The sequence below is a fragment of the Rhinoraja longicauda genome, chromosome 6, assembly GCF_053455715.1.
Source record: "Rhinoraja longicauda isolate Sanriku21f chromosome 6, sRhiLon1.1, whole genome shotgun sequence".
Lineage (NCBI taxonomy): Eukaryota > Metazoa > Chordata > Chondrichthyes > Rajiformes > Arhynchobatidae > Rhinoraja > Rhinoraja longicauda.
The window spans coordinates 79,754,668-79,778,213 of NC_135958.1; the positions used below are offsets into that span (position 1 = coordinate 79,754,668).

The 23,546-nt window shown below is 41.2% G+C and overlaps 1 protein-coding gene across 5 annotated transcripts in view; it reads left to right on the forward strand.

Moving 5' to 3' along the window:
• Window positions 1–23,546, forward strand: part of cep112 (centrosomal protein 112) — a 289,566-nt gene that overhangs the window by 107,871 nt on the left and 158,149 nt on the right. For all 5 annotated transcript variants that reach the window (XR_013547414.1, XM_078401444.1, XM_078401446.1 and 2 more), the window contains exons 16-17: window positions 700–759; window positions 4,206–4,285. Coding sequence is in view for 4 of the 5 variants with exons in the window: in XM_078401444.1 (XP_078257570.1) it covers window positions 700–759; window positions 4,206–4,285 (140 nt within the window). In the remaining variant the exon portion in view is untranslated. The remainder of the gene's footprint in view (window positions 1–699; window positions 760–4,205; window positions 4,286–23,546) is intronic.

The window sequence follows — 23,546 nt, forward strand, 5'->3', positions numbered from 1 at the left end:
TGCAAACCTGAATTACCTCTGTACAATCAGAAGCACATTTTGCTTGTTGATTGTATCTGAGCACTTTATTGCCATCTCTTCTTATCTCACTTAGGCCTTTTTCTTCTGTGTCAAATCTCTATTCTGTCCATTGTTTGAATACACTTAGGTGTATCTTGGGATGCTGTCAAGATTAAAGGTTGTCATTAAATACAGAATGTTGCTGCAATCATTAAAAAGAGGCCATATATGTCCCCAGTTGGAGAAGAAGAAAACCAGAGGATAACTCTTCTCAGTTTAACTGATAATTTATTTGATCTTTATTTGCTGTGTTTCATATGCTTGGAAAGCTGCAGCAAGTACGAATGTAGTTGTTCTGGTCCCAGTGCATATGACAGCTGAACACTTTGGACACACTCTTGTCGGAACACACCTATTTTTGTGTAGATTCTGAAAGCAATGGAGGAAGGTCAGGATTTGGTCCCCCCAATTGCAGCTGGGGTCAGAGTAGAATGTGGGAGTTGGGCATGGGAGTGTACAACGTTATTCTAAATCAACACAAGGACACACAACTTAAATTTCTTAAATGTACCTCTTAGTTTAATAACTCTTTAAAAAGACAAGCGAACCTGCAAATTGATTTTTTTATTTGAATCATTAGTTGTCTTTCTTGCATTATTAATGCCTTTGACATGTTTATTTAACATGGGTTTTTTTCAGGATCAAACAGGTAGCTTTGAAGAAGAAAAACTGCGTCTGGAACGCCTTCATGAAAAGAAGGTAATGACGGAAATGTCAGTTATAATGCTGACAACATGTGAACTACTGACGGGGGCACATCAAAAATCAGATTAGCCAAAATTGTTTTTAGGAGTTGTAGGTAGAGAAGTTTAAGTTCAAGATATAAGTATGTGAAGTGATTAATTTGCAGTTTAGTTGAATTGAATTGAATTGAATACTTTGTCACATGTGACAAGTCACAGTGAAATTCTTTGTCGCCACATAAAGGGCGCTGACAAAGTTACAAAGTATCCCGTGCCAGGTCCACCCTTGTCCTCCCAAGAAGATGGTTATTGATATTGGTTTATTATTGTCACATGTAGCAAGATGCTTGAGGGACTAGCGTGGATGGGCATTCAGGTCAGCACGGACAGACTGGGCCACAGGGCGTGTTTCTGTGCCGTATAATTACATGAGCACCGGATCTTTTACATCTTTTACATCCGCATGGTTGCGATATAAAACCTTGATTTCACGTTTCAGCAACACTAGCACACCCTAGGTACTGTACTGGTAGATAGACACAAAATGCTGAAGTAACTCAGCGGGACAGGCAGCACATCTGGATAGAAGGAATTGGTGACGTCTCGGCTTGAGTCCCTTCAGACCCGTTTTCAGACCGTCTTCAGACGGGTCTGAAGAAGGGTCTCGACCCGAGACGTCACCTATTCCTATCCAGAGATGCTGCCTGTCCCGCTGAGTTACTCCAGCATTTTGTGTATATCTTCGGTGTCTATCATCTGCAGTTCCTTCCTACACATACTGTACTGGTAGTCAGCCTAAACTTTTATGGTCTTCTTGGAGAACAACTTACATTTTGGATGTGCTTTATCCTTTGTAAAATGAACATTAACAGCCCCCACAGGATCAATCAGTGCACACACATTGAAAAATAGTTATATCTGATTATTATCTGAGATATTTGTAGGAATGATAAATATTATATCAGCTAATATCTAACCGCTAATCTTTACATTCTGATCATTACACTTTCTAATGATTGACAGTGAGATTATCTGTAAATAACAATGATCCAGCTGATGCACTGTTAATTTATTTTCTCAATAGGTATGGGATTGAATAAGTTCAACTATCTACAGCATTTAAGATTCTCCCCCTCACCCACCACTAATGACTCTTTCTCCCATCTATAACACTCCTCTTCTGCCTCCAGATCCAGAAACAACTAAGCAGGAGGTACTGCATCATTGGAAAAGGCAATTGCCCTACCTTTAGTCATTTGTTTCTGAAAACTCCTCACAATCACGAGTGGTAGTGAAATACCTGTCCTTTATGACTGTGACAGAAATGAGACCATAAATTTCTGCAGCTCTTGAAGAATGTTTGTTTGTCAGCCGTTTTTCTATTTGGAAATGATTCCCATTCAGTAGTAAATAACCTGAAGCATGAAAGTAGCAGGAACGCCTTAAATTAACGGGGTACATTTAGTTCTGGCTGCTGCCACTACGGTTGTTTCATGTGTCACATTGAATAAAATGTGGTAAAACTGACCCTCTGGTGAGAGGACAGTGTGGGTGCAAGAATTCTGTACATGCAAAGCACACCTGCTTTGTGCCGATGACCTGTTGCTTTGTATCCCTATAAAGCTGCTAAACAGTGGCAACAGTGCACCAGTGGTAGGGGGGCTCAGTAATTAGAACAGCTGCCAGTAACTTTTTTATACTTCCAGGGAATGTGCAATATTGGCTAATGTTCCCTTTAAGCTATTTGTTCAAAGAGGTGCAAGGCGCAGGAGAACCCCTGATTTTACTAATGTAATAAAGAAGATGCAATGGAGGAGGGATGAAAGAAAAACCTCTTGCTTTATCTTGTTAAAATAGTTGTTTTACGATGGCTAGCTATTACAGCTGTTCATTTTCTTAGCACTTAATACAGCATTAGTAATATCAAACACCAGTAGTTTAAATGTTTTATTAATCATTAGAACAGCAGGAAATAAAGGGAAAGCCTAATAGTTCACGAAAATTTAATTTTATGGGCATTATTTTCTCACTTCTCTTCTTTCGGAATTTTATCCATCGCTCATGACCCAAAGAATCTGCAAATACCCTGCCTAGACTGAAGCCATTCTGAATATCTTGGGAGTTATTATTAACTGATCAGCTCAGTAATTCATGATATCACCTGTAATCAGTAACAATCGCAAACACTCCTCACTCTCATGGTAATGCAAGATTTCAGAGCACTAAAATGTGTCATTAGAGAGAGGTGACGGTGGTACATGTGACAATAAACTGAAACTTTGGAACCTTGAACTTTGGTGTGGATATGCATTAATTAGAATACATTCTGGGAAAAGTGGGAGATCGAGATGTGCAGAAAGCTGCACAATGACCACCATCCAGTCGGAAAGTGCTGAATTATTCTGGCTCTCAATTCTGGAATCCAGATCTCTCACTGAGCTTTAGGAATCACCCTTTAGGTTAGTAGAGTCATAGAGTTTCCTCGCTGAACTAGCGTCATGTGTTTCCTCGCCGAACTAGCCCACCTACCTGCATCTAGCCCACATCCCTACAAACCTCTCCTATCCATGTCCCTGTTCAAGTGAGTTTTAAACATTGTAATTGTGCCCACCTCTACCACATCCTCTAGCAGCTCATTACATATATGCATCCCCCTACTTGCTTTATTCATCCCCGCCCCCCTCACCTCCCCCGCCCCCAGTGCTTCGCCCAGCAACTCGCAAAGGTATCTGCATTAAAATAACACCAGTTTTGATCATGACAGAACCACTCAATAACAGGGTGCATTGATTGATTAAAGGTTGCTACCAGAAATGGAGGAAATGGGAAAAGATATCTCTTTCCATAATTGCAAGAATGTTTTGTCATTGGAATGAGAGGTACAAGTTAGCTGGACAACGGAGCTGAGGTGTGCCAATGCTGGCGTGGCTGCTGAATTGGTTGCATCGGCATGATTGGCGGTTGACCGCATTTACAGCCCTATTCGGGAAGTATTCTCACTTGGAACAGAAAGTGGAGTCAAACTGAGGAACTGTTTGAGACAGTTATGTATGATAATAATATGACAAAGGTATGCTGACTGAAAATATGTTTGCCTGTTTCTCCTTCTGCCCCCCCCCTCCCATCTCCTCCAGGTTAGAATTTCCCTTCTAGAACGAGCAGAAATGTATTTCAGCCTAGATTGATGTGTCTTCCCCTTAGAATTTAATTGGGCACCAAAACTTCATAAATTATCCATATTCCAATTTCTTCTGATCAAAGATCAAAAGGAAATAAGATTTAGTTAACTTCAATTTTATTTTGTTTACCAAACCACTGATTGTACTTTGAGAGCATTTGAATCATTTGATATAATTAAATTTTGTTCTAGATAATTAATATTCTCAAGTCGTAATGTAACATTTAATTTTATGCCTGCTGTATAACACATGAAAAAAAAGAATAATTAAATTTTTACTTTAGATTCACAACTTGCTGACTGAGAGAGACCAGGAGAAAACAAATGCACTGAAGCAAATTCGGAAATTGGAAGAAGCTTTTCGGTAAAAACACTTTTCAATTACTTTGTTTTACAAACAAAAAGTTAGTCATATTTTCTCAGCAAGAACTGTTCCTTTAATCTGATCTGGATTCAAACTTAGTTTCAGAAGTTTGGGCTTGAAACTTCTGTTCTGATTTTATTATTGAATACCATACTGATGCGTTAAGCTGATGTATGTGCAATTGCCAATGGGTGCTGAAGGTCATTCGGCGATAATTGAAGAAGAGCAGGAATTCTACCAGCATTCCTACATTGACAACTTTACCATTTTATTCCGTTTATTGTGGAAGAGATTTACTAACTGTAATATTTGCCACAGATCAACAGTAACTACACACAAAATAATATTGCTTATTTTTAAAATGCTGAGTACCATCTGTGAGGAATGTGTTGTAGTATTTATGCATTCAAATCTTTTTCTTCCCCATAAATATCATTTCAAGATGGATTCTGAACGGCACATGTTTCTTTACTGAGGTGAATTCTTGGTGATTTCCTGTTAGCTATCCCAGCAGCAGACTATTAGCAGATGAGATAAAGTAGAATGTGAGCCTGCCTGGCCATAGTTTGGGGACTTGCTGTACTTCCATGGCTTACTGGGATCCCTGTTCAGGTATTCTTTGCTCGCGGATTTCTTCTGGTTATTTTAGAGAGAACCCTTAGAGAAGGACACAGAATGGTGAATTTATATAGAATAATTTTGAAAAACCAAAAGTTAGGAATGTGAAGAATTTTCTGAGCTGTGAGCAATTAGAATTTCATTGCAAAGCAATCATGCTGCACACACAGCTGTCTAATAATGTGAGTGTTGGTGCCAAACTTTTATCTCCAGATATAAACAATAATAGGCAGGGAAAGATTTGCTGGTTCATCCCACATGTCCCTCGCAAATTTCCCACTTCTAAGTTTACTTAAGCTTTGGTAATTATGTTCGTAACAAACTAGGAATTAATCTGGTACTGGGATAAAATGGATACACTTTATTTTATAATAAATTGTCCTGCAAATAGCCCCTTATTGTAAATTGTCCAGCCCCTTATTAGCCTTAGCTATTTCTTCATGGAATTATACTGATAGATCTAGGCATTATTTACCTGTGATCAGCTGTGCCTCATGATATCAAAATCCACCTGTAATCAGTGAACATTGCAGACACTCCTCATTTTCATGGTAATGCAAGATTTCAGAGCATTAAAATGTGTTACTAGAGTGGTGATGTTTGGTCACTCATTTTGCAAAGATCTAGCTCAATCATGCTGCATAGGACCAGTGCAAAGTATTGGCTCCTTGCTTCGTCCTTGGCCACTGGAGGATGAGACATCTGTTACCCGGATGTCCTTGGGTGGTGTTTGATACAGGGCTTGGAACAACCTTTGCACAGGCCTGGAATAAGATTACCCTGTTAGGCAGCAATGGAAACTTGCCAATTTTAACTATCCTTCTTGGACCAATTTAAGTTTTGCTTCTTAGATCTTACATCCTCTTTTTACCAACCTGGCTGTTATTAATTATACTTTTTTCCTATGGCATTTTGATTAGTAAATACACATAGGTTTATTAAATCAACTATAACCAGTCCAATCCGCATCTGCCGGAGGGTGCTTCAAATTTAATCCCATTCCAATGCACACTTGCATTATGATCTTTGACTTTCATCTGTGTTTTGGGATTGAGGATTTAGCAACATCCTAAAGGCAGAGTGTGAATGCCACAATCTGATTAGACATTCCACATCTTTGGAAAATAAGAACATAAGAAAATTAGAGCAGGATTATGCCACTCAGCCCCTCCGGCCTGCCCCACCATTCAATATGATTGAGGGTGTTCAACTCCAGGACTCATCTCCTGTGCCAATTCCTTATAGCCACTCCATTCGTGATCTCGTCTCCACAAACCTTGGGTTAGAGAATTCCAAAGATTCACCATCCTCTGCGATAGGTTGTTACTACGCACACAAATTTTTAATGACTGTACCCTAATCTGGTAATTGTATCCTCTCATTCAAGATTCTCCTACCCGTGGGAACATCTTGATATCTACCCTGTTGTGCCCACTAACGCACTTATATGTTTCAGTAAGCTTACTGATTTTTCTAAACTCCAAAGAATATAAATCCAGTTCTGTTATCTGCTTGTGATTTGACATCCTTCTCATACCATGACTTAGCCTAGTGGATTTTGGACTCCACCAATGCCTTCAATATTGATGAAGTTCAGCCTCCTCCTTCTCCCAGCAGGAGTTGGAAATATTTAAAAATAATAGGACTGGCATTTGAAAAAAAAAATCGGATTGATCACTTCAATTCTTAGGTTCATGCAAGGAATAGTTTATCCTTTACAATATAGACTTGGAGGAACAAGACTGTAAACTGTACAAATTCAGAAAATGGTCAATAAAATCAGCAGAACTAAATTGTTGTAATTTGTCAAATACAGAGGGCTGGATGTTGCAATAAGTGTGAAAATGCATTTTAAAGCAGGGTGGGGTATTCGGCCCGTGCTTGGTTTGTGTAAGGTTTACAGTCTTCAATATTCCATCATCCAAGACATTCATTGTGTCCGGTCAAATAGACTAGAAGGGCCTGTTCTTGTGCTGCACTGTTCTGTGTTTTAAATATATACCTATAGAGTGAATGGAGACACTTCCAATTTACTTCAGCTATTCATTTTATTATGTGGTCTTTATGAGAAAATGATGAAGAACATTGCATTAGATACAGCAGGCTTGGACAAAACCGTTAAATGATTTCAAATAGCTAAACAGAATAATCAAAAATAAACTGACTTTTTAAAAATTGTTGTTAGTAAACTTTGTTGCACCCTTGATTATCAGAAAACGAAAATAATTTGTGACCACCGCAATTAACTGTGAACTCAGTAGAACTGATAATCAAAACAACTGCAGATGGCGATAATCTGAAATTATACCAAAAAAAGCTGGAACTGCTCATAAGGTCATAAGGAATAGGAGTAGAATTAGGGCATTCGGCCCATCAAGTCTACTCTGCCATTCAATTATGGCTGATCTATCTCCCTCCTAACCCCATTCTCCTCCTTCTCCCCATAACCTCTGACACCTGTACTAATCAAGAATATATCTATCTCTGCCTTAAAAATATCCACTGACTTGGCCTCTATAGCCTTCTGTGGCAGAATTCCACAGTTTCACCACCCTCTGACTAAAGAAATTACTCCTCATCACCTTCCTAAAAGAATGTCCTTTAATTCTGAGGCTGTGACCCTTAGTCTCCTGCGACGGCGCTGGTGCCAAACTGTAACGGCTCTGCTGTTCCTTTGGATCGATCAGCGACATGGAGAGGGGGGGCGTGCTGCATGGGCAACAGCCTGTCCCTCATATGACATCGCCCAGGCTTGCATGCGACCACACATCGACGCTGCTCTAGCCGAGGTGTGGAGCAAAGCAGCCAACAACCAGGATGCATCACTCATGGTCAGCCATGACCGAGGGGGGCCTTAACTTAACTTAAGACCCCTAGTTCTAGACTCTCCCACTAATGGAAACATCCTCTCCACATCCACTCTGTTCAAGCCTTTCACTATTCTGTATGTTTTAATGAGGTCCCCCCTCATTCTTCTAAACTCCAGCGAGTACAGGCCCAGTGCCGACAAACGCTCATCATAGGTTAACCTACTCATTCCTGGGATCATTCTTGTAAACCTCCTCCGGACCCTCTTCAGAGCCAGCGCATCCTTCCTCAGACATGGTGCCCAAACTCAGCGGATCAGGCAGCATCTTTGGAAAAAGAAACACTTAACATTTTGGTTGGTGACCCTTTGTCAAAACAGGAAAAAGAGATAAAAACATGAAGTAAAATTATTTTTCTTACAACAAATCTTTGCCTCCTAACAATAACCCTCCAAAGACACCAATTAGACTCGATGTTTGAATAACATTGATTAAGAAATATCTTTAGATATTTAGGCACCGCTGCCTGGGGTGGTGGTGGAGGCAGGAACACTCACAACGTTTAAGAGGCATTTGGATGGGCACTTGAAATGCTACAACATTCAGGGCTACGGTCCAAATGCGGGAAAATGGGATTAAAATTAGACTGTGTTTGGTAACGGGCGACACGGACACGATGGGCCGAAGGGCCTCTTTCTGTGCTGTAGGACTCTATGACTCTATGAAAATGTACAGAATCAAGCAGGTTTAAGTTGTCCGTTAAATTTAAACAGGGCAGCTAATCAAACACAGGTTGGAATAAATTCTACAAGGATTCTTGTATTCCAATCTCACTCACACCAACAGATTTTCTCAGAATTGTATTGAGTTAGGCTGCGATGGAATTTATTTTAGTGAAGCTGGTCTATATTTAACCCTTTACGTAGTTGGTCAGAATTAAAGAAGACATTTTAAAAATGTGAGATTAAATAATTTATTCATGCTAGAAAAGGTACCAGTCATGTACATCAATTTGCATTTGTTTAGCACCTTTAATTCAATAAATGTCCTCAGAGCATCAGTGTTCAGTCTGAGGACTGAGTTGGAGCTGCTGCTTGCCTGCATCCCACTTTCACTCTGATCTCTCTGTCTGTGGCCTCCTGCACTGTTACAGTGAAGCCCAAGGCAAGCTTGAGCAACAGCAACTCAAATTCCACCCAAGTGTTTGCAGCCTTCCAATCTCAATATTGCATTCTCCAACTTTAGATAACGGACTCTTTCTTTCTGCCTGAATCAGAATTGTCCATTTCTTCTAGCAATCCATCTGTGATTTTGTCCGTTTTTCACTTTCTATTAATATAGTCTAGTCTGTTGGGCAAGTCCACGGGCCTGCTATTAGCGACATATAACACAGACACGCAGTCTAATTCTGACTGGAGAATGGGATTAATGAAGGAGAGAGAGATCAGCCATGATTGAATGGCAGAGTAGACTTGATGGGCCGAATTGCCTAATTTTACTCCCATTCCTTATGACCTTATGACTGTCACATTAACTTATTTGGTGTTTATACCATCAGAGATATCCACCCTTTCTTCTCCCTTCCGAGCTGTTGAGTTATCTTGTTTTTTCTTCCCTAGTTCTGATGAAGAGAGTCAGATATGAATTGTCAATTCTGTCTCTTACCATATACCCTGCCTGACCTTCTGAGTCTTTCCACTGTTATCTGTTTTTATTTTAAAAAGTCCCAAGATTTTTGACAGAACGTTATTTCTTTCCCACCCAGAGGATAGACAATAGACAATAGGTGCATGAGGAGGCCATTTGGCCCTTTGAGCCAGCACCATCATTCAATGTGATCATGGCTGATCATTCTCAATCAGTACCCCGTTCCTGCCTTCTCCCCATACCCCCTGACACTGCTATCCTTAAGAGCTCTATCTAGCTCTCTCTTGAATGCATTCAAAGAATTGGCCTCCACTGCCTTCTGAGGCAGAGAATTCCACAGATTTACAACTCTCTGACTGAAAAAGTTTTTCCTCATCTCCATTCTAAATGGCCTACCCCTTATTCTTAAACTGTGGCCCCTGGTTCTGGACTCCCCCAACATTGGGAACATGTTTCCTGCCTCTAACGTGTCCAACCTCTTAATAATCTTATATGTTTCGATAAGATCCCCTCTCATCCTTCTAAATTCCAGTGTATACAAGCCTAGCCGCTCCAGTCTTTCAACATATGACAGTCCCGCCATTCCGGGAATTAACCTAGTAAACCTACGCTGCACGCCCTCAATAGCAAGAATATCCTTCCTCAAATTTGGAGACCAAAACTGCACACAGTACTCCAGGTGCGGTCTCACTAGGGCCCTGTACAACTGTAAAAGGACCTCTTTGCTCCTATACTCAACTCCTCTTGTTATGAAGGCCAACATTCCATTGGCTTTCTTCACTGCCTACTGTACCTGCATGCTTCCTTTCAGTGACTGATGCACTCAGACACCCAGATCTCGTTGTACGACCCCTTTTCCTAACTTGACACCATTCAGATAATACTCTGCCTTCCTATTCTTACCACCAAAGTGGATAACCTCACACTTATCCACATTAAACTGCATCTGCCATGCATCCGCCCACTCACACAACCTGTCCAAGTCACCCTGCAACCTCATAATATCTTCCTCACAGTTCACACTACCACCCAGCTTTGTATCATCTGCAAATTTGCTAATGGTACTTTTAATCCCTTCATCCAAGTCATTAATGTATATTGTAAATAGTTGTGGTCCCAGCACCGAGCCTTGCAGTACCCCACTAGTCACTGCCCGCCATTCTGAAAGGGACCCATTTATCCCCACTCTTTGCTTTCTGTCTGTCAACCAATTTTCTATCCATGTCAGTACCAGTGATATATAACACAACCACTGAATTGTTTTAACATTTTTGATTGCCTAAGCCTTCTTGTGTAATTATAGTACTTTTTGTCCATTAAATGGGCTATTATTAAATTGTCAGCCATTGTGTATTTGGCAGCAGTCTCCCCTCTGAGTCAGAAAGTTCTGGATCCAATTCCCACTCCAGAGACTTAAGCATAAAATCTAGTTTGACACATCAGTGAGATATTGAGGGCTATTTGCCAGATAAGATGTTAAAGTGAGGCCCAGTGTATCCTCTCAAGTGAACATATAAGATACCATGGCATTATTTCAAAGAAAACGGGGTGAGTGATCCTGGTGTCCTGGCTAATTTTTGACTTCAACCAAGATCAGTACAGACAGATAATCTGATCATTGTTCTCATTGCTGTTTTGTGAGAGCTTGCTCTACATCTGCCATGTTCCACATGTCACCACTATGGAATACTTCTTTGGCTGTTAAGAGCTGTAGACTTCTCTAAAAATATGGAAGGAACAATGCAACTGGATAGTCGTACTCCATTAATTATGAATGCCACGTGAATTAGAAGCAGTGGTGATGGCAAGCAGGTTAGTGTTCACCTTCAGTTGAGCTCTCTGTCACATATTTTCCAGCTAAAAGTTTTGCACATGTAGTTCTTCAGGTTAAAAACAGAAGAGGCACTATTTTCTGCAATGTGTTTTAGAGCTGGGTTGTAAGCAAAATATTGAGACTTAAAATATACACTGTCACTGATGCTGACAATAAGAAACCCATAATGAACAAGAAGAAGGGAAGCATGTTTGTGTGTATAATTTTTCTCAGATCCATGGTGGAAACACAAGAAATGTAATCAGCCCACACTTCAAACTCAGTGAAAGACTTTGTGCTGAGTAAGTATGTTTGTTGAGTCACAAACATGTGTGGGAAGGGGATATTATTGAAAGGCAACAAGGTTTAGAATTAAGACTTGAAAGGAATGAACTGTTTCCCCTCTGTAATTTTGGGATTATGTTGTATTTTGTGTAATCTTTTACACTACATCAGGTATTTTAGGTTCGTAAATATAACTTGCCTTTGAACTGACAAAACATGAAAAATATTGCAGTGATGAACTTAAGGAAATGTCGAAGACTAGAGGGTATAGTTTTAAGATCAGGGAACCAAGTTTAAAGGAGATGTGTGAGACAAGTTTTTCACACAGTGGTGGTGACCAGAATGCACTGTCAGGGGCTAGTGGTAAGGCAGATACGATGGTGGCATTGAAGAGGCTTTTAGATGGGCACTTTGATACGCAGGGAATGGAAGGGTATGGATCACGTGCAGGCAGAGACGATTACTTTAACTTGGCATCTTGATTGGCATGGATATTGTGGGCCAAAGGGTCTCTTTCTATATGTACTGTTCTATGTTCCATCACTATTATCCATTCGGCGACTGGTTTCTGGTTAAATGCTTTAGTGGATTATTTCCATCTAAAATATCCTGAATGACCAGAAAGGGGAAAAGAAATACATCGCCGACTATTGAGTTGGAAATTTTGATAGTTCAGGAGTGCTTATTAACTAAAGAGGAAATAATAAATGAGAGCCCTGCTCACCATTACCTGCCTTTGGGTGAATGCCCAGTCTCAGTGGCTTAACAGCAGCAATGCCAGAACCGCTCCACACCACTCTGCATTCTGCATTTGTGCTTGTAAATTGCATATAAAAGGACATCATCAATGTATTAAAGTGACTTTGACAAACAACAGTGACAAGACTGGCACTATTATAACATCATTATATTTCAGTTTATATCTTTAGTTTAAGATAAAGTATATTAAAGTATTGCAGTTGAAACTATTCTAGGATGCCGTGAGACAGATATGAAACAGCTCGCAGGTCAGTGTGCATCTGCTTTGAAGCCTAGGTGAAAGCAGAAGTGATGCTTTTGATGAATGTTTAATTCGGCTGCTAAGAATGGATTGTGGGCTAGATCAGAGTAGAATGTATTGGAAGCTGGTATTCCAGTATAGCATTAATCGTCATCTATTTATATTTGTTTTATTTTGAAACTAATGGATATCTGGAAAAGATTACAGGCTAGTACGTTAGGTAAGGTTTACAGATGATTAAATTAAACCTGAGAGGAAAAAGTGAGTTTCAAAACTACTGATCAACTAAGGTTGGTATTATTTTCAGAATCATCTCATTAGCTTACTTAACACGAACCTTCCAGCAAGGTTTGGACATGCCTGACGAGCAGTTTACACTCATTTTTTTAAATATTCTTAAACAGGAACAAAGGAGGTTTGAAAGGCACCAGTCAAGTAAACAGAAGTCACGCTGTACAACATACATTATTACGTAGCATTTTGCTTCTATCCAACACCACGAATTTGCAAATTCCTCATTCAAAAGTTGTTTTGTGCTGATTCTTGAACTATTTTGATGAAAGCTCATTTCAGAGGTTAGAGCCAATATTGAAATGGGTTTAGTTGTCAGTGAGTGGGTAAAGGCAAAAAGTAAGTCAACTTTAAAAACATACAGCTGTTCTTTATTGTATGTGGCCTATCAGCATCTGAAACCCATTTAAGCAATAACAGTCACAGTTTCCACAGTCTATCACTAGGTATTTAGTTTGCCCTTTCTTGCATGCTGGGTGACCTTCCCTCCAGGGGGCAGAATGTGAAGTAGGAACAGAGGACAGAAATATGCAGGATTTGTGTTTAATGGTTTCAGAAAAGCTGAGAATAGGGAATGGTATTTTAGTTACGCAGTTATATTCAGCTTTGGCAAAAGCTAAAATATTCATTTACATGAGAACCGAGTTTTTTTTAATTGAAACATCTGGGAATTGGGGGAGTGGGGATGGTTACAGGTTGATATGTTAAAGACAAGCAGCTTTACTCTGGTTTGTATATGCACCATATAAAGAAGAGAAAGTTCAAAGAGAGTGAACGGCCCCGTTAACAAGAACCAAAACAAAAAGAGAGTATTTTTGAGATTACTGGGTTCTCACAATTATTGCAGCTGATGCCGACAGCCACGTCTGGTTATTCATGGCCAAAGTGAATTGATTGCTAATGTAAGATGCAAGTAAATTAATTAGTACTTCTTTCTTGAGTAAAGGATTCTGTCAGCATTGATAGTCGGCTTTCGAGGTCACCTTATCTAGGGGAGCTGTAAAGGAACATGGCTGCATTTTCTTGTGTCAATATTTCAGGGCTTGCTTTCAGGCACCTTGCGCCAGATGTTATTGCTTGAAGTACATGGATCAAAGAAAAAATGCCAAGGAAAGCAGCTGGCGCCACACAGACTGCTTATACCCACCATCATCTCACCAACCATATGTGTAGGCCAGGTATATATTTGGTGGGTGAAGGTAAATAAGCATCCATTTTTCATCTGGATTATATCAACAGCATTTTTATGAGCGACCTGTGATACATCAACATCATTGAAGTTTCAGATGACTGTGCATTATGGGCACTAGACATAGTCAGAGGGTAGTGGGCACATGAATGGGCTGCCAGAGGAGGTAGTTGAGGCAGAAACTATAACATTTAAATAACATTTGGACAGGTACATGGATAGGAAAGCTTTAGAGGAATATGGGCCACATGCAGCAGGTGGGACTAGTGTAGATGGGGCACCTTGGTCGGCATGGGCAAGTTGGGCCGAAGGGCCTTTTTCTGTGCTATATGACTTTATGAGTCAAACAGCATGGACACAAGCCCTAGAGGATTTGTTGCAAGCCTCGCAAATAAAAGTCATCAAAAGGGTAGACTGTCAGAACCCTTTACAAAAGGTGAAAATGTCAAAGACTAGAGGGCACAACTTAAAGGTCAAAGGGGGAAAGTGCCTGGAACACCATGTCAGGGGTGATGGTGGAGGCAGAAACTATAGTTAAGAGGCTTTTAGATCAGCACATAAATATGCAGATGTAAAACCAGAGGGCTTGGGTTTAAGATAAGAGATAGGATATTTAGAACTGTTCACCCAGAGGATGGCTGCAATCTGGAAAGCACTACTGAAGGGATAAGAGATGCAGAACATTTCAGAAGTTTGAGTGGACAAACATTTAAACATCAAAAAGTCGAAGTCTACAGACCAAGTGCTGAAGAGCAGCAATCCATAGAGCCGGGTACATGATGGTTGGCATGGACATGATGGGCCAAAGAACTTGTTCCTGGGCCAGATTTCTCTTATGATTTTGTGAGTTTATCCAGAGCTGAGTATATTCCAGGTTTAATATCTGCTTCTGCAGAGACAACTCAGCTTGAGGTTGGAGCACTGCAATTAATTCATTGATTTGATTGAAAGATGAACCAAGGAAACGAGGCCTTCAGCCCACCGAGTCCACACTGACCATTGATCTTCCATTCACACTAGTTCTATGTTATCCCACTTTTGCATCCACTCCCTACACACTTGTGGCAATATACAGCAGCTAATTAATCTACAAATCCACACGTTGTTTGGGAAGTGGCAGGAACTGGAGCATCCAGGGGGAACCGGTGTGAACATGGGAAGAAAATGCAAACTGCACACAAGAGCACCCAAGGTCAGTGGTGTGGTGCTGTGAGGCATCAGCTCTACCAGCGGTACCACTGTGCCACCCTAATTGTCCCCTGAATTCTGGGACTAAAGAATACAAAATTGGTCAGACACCTTGGCTCCCCATTGACATGGTGTGCGTATAAGATGTTGGCTAAAGTAAAGCCTTGAACATGAGGATTTCACAGTTGACTATCTTGGACAATATTCATCATCGTCATCCACAAAAGTAGGTACTTAGATTAGATGCTGGCAGTCAGCATGCACTTGTGGAGTCAACTTCAAACAGGTTCTGAGAAGAAGAGAAAGGGAAAAATATTGACAAGAGAACACTATTCCTCCAGGTTTATGGTACTAAAGAAAGTAAGTGTTTCTACTTGATTTTGCCCGGCTTTAGATTTATTTGGCTGTCCCTAATGAGATCTCCACGTTCTTCTATCTTTTTACTGTTTGAAACTTTTGATCTTTGTGGATCATTCTTGCACACTCATTCCGCTGGGGCTACTTTAAACCCAGATCAATTACTGTTTGTCTTAACTGCCTTTATTCATAATTTCTGCAGCTTTCATCAAATCTCTTATCTAGGAGCGACTTTTATTTTATATAAATGGTTTGTTCCCTCAGTGGTTTATATGATACACATCCCTTATATTATTATGCAAAATCTTACATCTTTATTATCTCAGATGTGATTTCTCCATTGCTATCTACAAAACCATATCACCAGGGAACTATGTTCCAATACAAACACTGAGTAAATGCGTCGAACAAATCAACGATTGGATGTGCCAAAACTTTCTTCGATTAAACGAAGACAAAACTGAGGTAGTTGTTTTTGGAGCCAAAGAGGAACGATTAAAAGTCAGCGTTCAGCTGCAATCGGCAATGTTAAAAACCATGGACAAGGCCAGAAATCTTGGTGTCGTCATGGACTCGGACCTGAATTTCAACAGCCACATTATGACAATTACAAAGTCAGCCTACTATCACCTTAAGAATATATCAAAGGCTAAAGGACTTATGGCTCAGCAGGATTTGGAAAAACTTGTCCATGCATTTATCTTCAGTAGACTTGACTACTGTAATGCCGTCTTTGCAGGTCTCCCTAAAAAATCGATTAGACAGCTGCAGCTGATTCAGAAACCTGCTGCTCGAGTCCTCACTAAGATCAAGACAATGGATCACATCACTCCAGTTCTGAGGTCTTTACACTGGCTTCCAGTCTGTCAAAGAATTGATTTCAAAATACTACTGTTGGTTTATAAAGCACTGAATGGTTTAGGGCCAAAAGGCATTTCTGATCTTCTGCTATATTATGAACCATCCAGACCTCTCAGGGCATCTGGGACAGGTCTACTTTCTCTCCCCAGAGTCAGAACTAAACATGGAGAAGCAGCGTTTAGTTTTTATGCACCACATATATGGAACAAACTCCAGAAAACTGCAGGTCCACTGCAACTCTCAGTTCTTTTAAATCGAGGCTGAAGGCTTTTCTGTTTGACGCTGCCTTTTATTAAATCAAATAATTATTCATTTCTTACACTGCACTGTAACTTTAATTCTTGTATTTTATACCTGTCTTATTTTATTTTAGCTTGTTTTTATTTTCTATTCTCTTTAATGACTTTTTAATTGCTTTTAACTGCTCTTTAATGTTTTATGTAAAGCACTTTGAATTGCCTTGTTGCTGAAATGTGCTATATAAATAAACTTACAATATATTTATATAACAACATATAAGTCATTCCGTGCGGAAACAGGCCCTTCAGCCCGAGTTGTCCATGACCTGTCCAAATGTCTTTTAAATGTTGTTATTGTACCTGCCTAAACTAATTTTCCTGGCAGCTCATTCCATATACCCACCACCCTCTGAGTGAAAACGTTGCGCCTCAGGTTCCTCTTTCTCCTCTCACAAACTTTCCTCCTTCACCTCAATGGTACAAAATTTGAGAGGGTGCTTCACTGGAGTATGAGCAAACAAATTTTAACACCAACAGAGAAACTGGTATTATGACTGAAGAAAAAACCCAATAAAAACAGGATGGTGGAAGAAGTAAGCAGGTCAAACAACATCTGTGGAAACAAATGTTGCAAGTTGACATTTTGGCTTGAGATCCTCAGGACTGAGAGGAAGGAGGAAAGATAGCTCGTACAATGCACTATGAGGAAGGGGTGTGATAATAGCTGATTGGTGGATGGGTCGAACCAGATGGGCCGAGATGGTGGTTGGGTGGAACCAGTGAGGGAGGAGGAGGGGATGAGTGAAGTGAACAAAGGAAGAAAAATAGTTGGACATATGTGGAGAAGAAAACTGCCTGTGTGTCTTCCCTGAAATTGGGAATAACAACGTTTGTACATTGGGTTATAAGCTACCCAAATGGAATATGAGAAGCTGTTGTTCCAATTTGCTTTTGGCATCTCTATAGCAATGGAGAAGGCTGAGGACAGCCAGTTTGGCATGCGAGTGGGAAGAAGAGTTAAAATCATAACATGTGAATAAAGGGAGAAGAACAAAAAGCAAAAACAAAACAAGCTGAGCCAATATTCAGATAGATGACAGATGCAGACCAAGAAATCCAGTGAGCTAACTCCCTCCAGTGAGCTAACTCCCTACAGTGAGCTAACTCCCTACAGTGAGCTAACTCCCTACAGTGAGCTAACTCCCTACAGTGAGCTAACTCCCTACAGTGAGCTAACTCCCTACAGTGAGCTAACTCCCTACAGTGAGCTAACTCCCTACAGTGAGCTAACTCCCTACAGTGAGCTAACTCCCTACAGTGAGCTAACTCCCTACAGTGAGCTAACTCCCTACAGTGAGCTAACTCCCTACAGTGAGCTAACTCCCTACAGTGAGCTAACTCCCTACAGTGAGCTAACTCCCTACAGTGAGCTAACTCCCTACAGTGAGCTAACTCCCTACAGTGAGCTAACTCCCTACAGTGAGCTAACTCCCTACAGTGAGCTAACTCCCTACAGTGAGCTAACTCCCTACAGTGAGCTAACTCCCTACAGTGAGCTAACTCCCTACAGTGAGCTAACTCCCTACAGTGAGCTAACTCCCTACAGTGAGCTAACTCCCTACAGTGAGCTAACTCCCTACAGTGAGCTAACTCCCTACAGTGAGCTAACTCCCTACAGTGAGCTAACTCCCTACAGTGAGCTAACTCCCTACAGTGAGCTAACTCCCTACAGTGAGCTAACTCCCTACAGTGAGCTAACTCCCTACAGTGAGCTAACTCCCTACAGCTTTTCAAGTTCTGCTGAAAGATCACAGTCTTGAAATGGTGACTCATTGCCTCTTCCCAGATGCGGCCAGAATAGCTGAATATTTTATACATGTAATGGTCATTGGTTCATACCCATGTATTGGTGCTATTGATTAATTTATCTTGTTACCGATTCCTTATGTCTTAAGATAAAGAGCGTTCAGTTTTGACATGAACCTATTTTTGTCTGGTGTGACTCTAATTGGAGGTGTGCTCGTATATTTGTGCGCACTGTCCCTCCCTGAGAGACTCCGGTTATCATGACCCATTTTGCTGACCTCCACTATCAACTTGACTTGTCCTTTCTCTTTAACTTTGTGCATTTTCTCTTAATCCCACCACACATACCCCACCCCTACCTAGGGTTGCCAACTTCCTCACTCCCAAATAAGGGTTAAAGGGTGCCGTCACCGCCCCGCGCCGGGTGGCCGCCATTGGTGGAGCGGGAGCACGTGGCAGCTGGCTGGGTGAGGTCACGTGGGGCGCGGGGCGGTGACGTCACCCTTTAACCCTTATTTGGGAGTGAGGAAGTTGGCAACCCTACTAATACGGGACAAGGGTGGTCCCGTACGGGACAAACTAATTTAGCCCAAAATACGGGATGTCCCGGCTAATATCCCAGGACAGTTGGCAACCCTTCCCTTACCTCCCATTTAGTTTAGGGCCTTATCTGGAACCCTAGTTATTCTATTCATAAAAACATTGATTCAAAACTGATGCAGATAAACCATGTTATAATAGAACATTTTCCTCTTTCCAGTTGCCTCATGAATTGAGCTGATTTTATTCAAGCTGTGCCAACTTGCATGTGACTCGGTTAGTAATCCAGAGGAATTATTCTGTGGTTTCGGTTTTTAATATAACTGGAACTGCTTGTACACAAGAAGAATGTTCTCCTCAGTCCGATATATACTGTTGGTTCCCACATGAACTATGATGAATGGGGCGGGTCTTTCTAGTACCACTTAAGTTCCTCTCCATCCCTGAGAAGATGTTGTGAATTCTGATACTGGGTTAGCAGTACAGCCTTGTGGACTAATTCTTAGGGCTACAGAGAAGAGTATCTAACCCTCTAACTGTCCCTTATAACCATTGCATTCTTTTCACCCCATCAACTTAAATCATCCCCTGTACCACTGTGCTGTGGTCAGTTTGCTTATTCTCACTGTCGTCACTTCTCTGGTTCATAAGGACCACCAACATTGCGTACCTACTGGACAGGTGCAAAGGGTTGGACTCCATCAAAGGTGTTTTCTGGATCCCTATACCTGCCTTCCTCATTGTTATATATGCTCTAAACCTGTGCTCTCTAATTGCTGAAGCTTGTGTTGAGGGGAAATATTTCACACATTCTATCCTGTCTATGCCCCACATAGGTTTGTATAATCAGCTTCTCCCTCAGCCTCCTTCACTGTAGGGAAAACAAATGAACCCTCTCCTTGTGATTGAAATGCTCTCTCCCTGGTGAATCTCCTCTGCACCTTCCTGGTGCAATCATAACCTTATATTGTGGCAACCAGAACTGCGCACATTGCTCCAGTTGTGACCTAAACAATGTTTTATAAGGCTGTGCCACCACCTCCCTGTCCTTACATTCTCTGCCCCAGCAAAATTAGAAAATATACTGTACATCATCTTCACCACCATAAGACTGCCAGCACCTCCTCTGTTGCAATGTGGGTATATCCCAACACACCACACTATGTTTCCTTAGCTTTCATGACCTTCTCCAAGGTAAATGCAGATAATAAATATTTACTTCATACCTCGCCTATCTCCTGGGCCTCCACACATAGATGACCACATTGATCTTTAAGGGGCAGTATTCTTTCTGCAGTTACTCTTTTGCGCTTAATATGCTTGAATAATCTTTTGGTATTCTTATCTCTTTGGATCCTTATCTGCCAAAGCTATCTCTTGAATTGTTCTGTCTGCCTGATTTTCCTTTAAAAGCTCTGGATTAAAATAGGAGCTGTAAGATCAGACGTTTCCGAGACGCTGCACTTCAAGCAGTACTTTAAAAAGTTGAGTGAGTAACATTAACCTAAACGATTGCCGCAGTTCAAGCAGAAAGCACATCATCACCCTCTTAGGACAGCATGGGCTTGATAATAATCCACCTTCTCCAGCATTGCCCACATCTCGACAGTGAGCAAAAATAAGCTACTCGATCACAGTAAAGGTTGCATTAGAATTTACTCATGGGCTTAGAGGAGATCTAATCTTTACCAGTTTTGCTGAATATAGTTTCACAATATAAAAGTGTTTGGAACGTATAATTCCCAACTTTGAAAGTTCAAGAAATGATCAAAGGAGAACTTGTTTCACAGACAGTAATAATCATGCACAGACAGCTGTGTGTCTCTCACTGTACGTGAAATCCTTTTCTTCCCCTCACTGTCTTTCAGCTCTTGCCAGGCCACATAGCTCTCCTGTGACTGAGTGTGGGCAGGCACACACTCCCATGCCTCTGTCAGTCCCATGTTTTTGCCATTTGCTGGGGGCGACGTAACTTGGTCAGATAACAGCTTTTTATCCCCAGGGATTGGCTTTCCTTCAGTATCTCTCCGTGGCAATGTAGCCGGAACTGGGAAGACGAAACGTTTGCCATTTAGTTGTACTTTGCAATGCATCGCAGCAAGTGTAACATTGAATGTCGAGTACATTCGGCCCACTCAGTCCGTGCTCTCACTGTCCTGAGGCGCCTCTGCACTGATGTCATGGGGCTGAACTGATTGGCCTGCAGCACTCCAGGCAATGTTTCTTATGCTACGTACATGGCCAGCCACTGAGGGTTTTTCCCAACTCCCACTGACTTAACTTTCCTGATGCTCCTATTAGTCAGATGCCGCGTTGAGGTCAAGGGCATTCACTTTCAACTCACTTTAATACTTTTTTCATGTTTAGAGATACAGCACCGAAACAGGCCCTCCGAGTCCATGCCGACCATCGATCACCTGTTCACATTAGTTCTATGCCATCACATGTTCTCATCCACTCCCTACACACCGGGGGCATTTTACAGAGGCCAATTAACCTACAAGCCTGCACGTCTTTGGGATATTGAAACCCAGGAGGTCACAGGGAAAACATCCAAACTCCACACAGAAAGCACCCGAGGTCAGGATCAAACCCGAGTCTCTTGTGCTGTGAGGCAGCACCTCCACCAGCTGTGCCACCATGTTTGGACAAAAGCTATAACATGGTCTAGAGCTAAGGTGTCGTGGTAGAACCCCTATTATTGATTGAAGAGCAATTCATGACGAGCATTACCCTTCCATCAATTGATCATTCAGAGTGGACTGAGGCTTAGATTGAAGGTGCTTTTTGTGAACAGGGTGTCGAGAGAAGCATTCCACATTGTCCATTAGATGCTGGTTTTGCAGTTGGACGGCAACAATTTGCCCTTAAAGTTGCTTGGTTGGGAGCAAATCTTCAGCACTATTTTTTTCTCCTTTTGTGATGTTAAAAATGTGGACAGAAATTATCTTGAATGTTCCTTCAAAATTGTTCTACATTACAACCACAACAACTGTTCCACAACTCTCTGCTCAACCTGCTAACCAAAGTAATGGCTTAAATTTCTAGTTAAGAAACTGCAATGAAATAAGGAACTATGGGATGGCACACACACTCACCGTCAAGCATACCATATGTCTTGGAAAGAACAGCAGATGCTGGTTTAAATCGAAGATGGACACAAAATGCTGAAGTAACTCAGTGGGTCAGGCAGCATCTGTGGAGAGGAGGAACGGGTGACGTTTCGGGTCAAGACTCTTCTTCAGACTCTGAAGTCTGAAGAAGAGTCTCGACCCTAAACGTCACCTATTCCTTCTCTCCAGAAATGCTGCCTGTCCCGCTGAGTTACTCCAGCATTTTGTGTCTATATACCATATGTCTTCTTTACCACTCTATCTACTTGTGTTGCCTTTGTCAAGGAGTTATGGACATAGACCCCCAAGATACCTCTGGGATGTGTAATATGAAATTAAGCAGAAAATGCTGGAAACACTGAACAGGCCAAATATCATCGGTGGAAAGAGAAAAGGAATTAACTTCTCAAGTCAGAGGTCCTTTGTCTAATGAAGGGCGTTTGACCCGAAATGTTAACCCTGTTTCTCTTTCACAGATGTGGCATGACCTGCTGAGTGTTGCCAGCATTTTCTGTTGTTATGAGAAGGGGAGAGTGCATTGGAGTTCGAGAGACCGTGTGATCAATGCTGAATATTATAAATGAGCAAGATTTATTTTGGTTTTGGCTAGATTTCTATCTATATCACACAGAGTTCGGTTTAACATCTATGAGAGTTGTAGGTGTAAATTTGGTTACCATTTGATCTTCAGCATGTAACTAAATGCAACATTTAGCGACAGCTTTCTGGGATGTCAGCTGCTTTCTTATGTGAAAGTTATTTTTCTCTCTGAAATGGATGCAGATGTTTTATTGAGGCGGGTGGGGGGGGATGTTCTCTGGTATGGGAGCATTGACGTGGTTTATTTGAACTGTATTGTCAGTACAAATAAGCAGAGTTGAAATAATTACTTTGATGTTGCTTTTAAAATATTCAGAAAGTTTACGATTGCGCCATGTGAATTTGAGGGTCACAACGTCTTGAACGGATTCTTTACAAGTCTTACTTCTACCACGTTTTCACATTTGTTTCAGCATAGAAATCGAGGAGAAAATTCTGATAGTCGATATCCATAGGATATCTGTCAATATCCATAGGATTCTCTAAGGACATTATAAATCAATGATTGTGACAGATTGTAGACACTACTGTGTAGGTGATCAGACAAACTATCGAGGGAGAACAGCTCGCTGTGCTCTATCCTGAAAGCTGTGTTTATCTATATCATTGCTCTTAATTGCAGCGCAAGACTATTTGGAATAAAAATATTTATTAGGGCGGCACGGTGGGGCAGCCAGAGACCCAGGTTCGATCCTGACTATGGATGCTGTCTGTACAGAGTTTGGACATTCTCCCCATGACCACGTGGTTTTCTTGTTGTGCTCCGGTTCCTCCCACACCCCAAAGACGTACAGGTTTGTAGGTTAATTGGCTTCGGTAAAGATTGTAAATTGTCCCTAGTGTGTAGTGTAGAATAGTGTAGGTGTATCGCTTGTCAGTGCGGTCTAGGTGGACTGAAGGGCCTGTT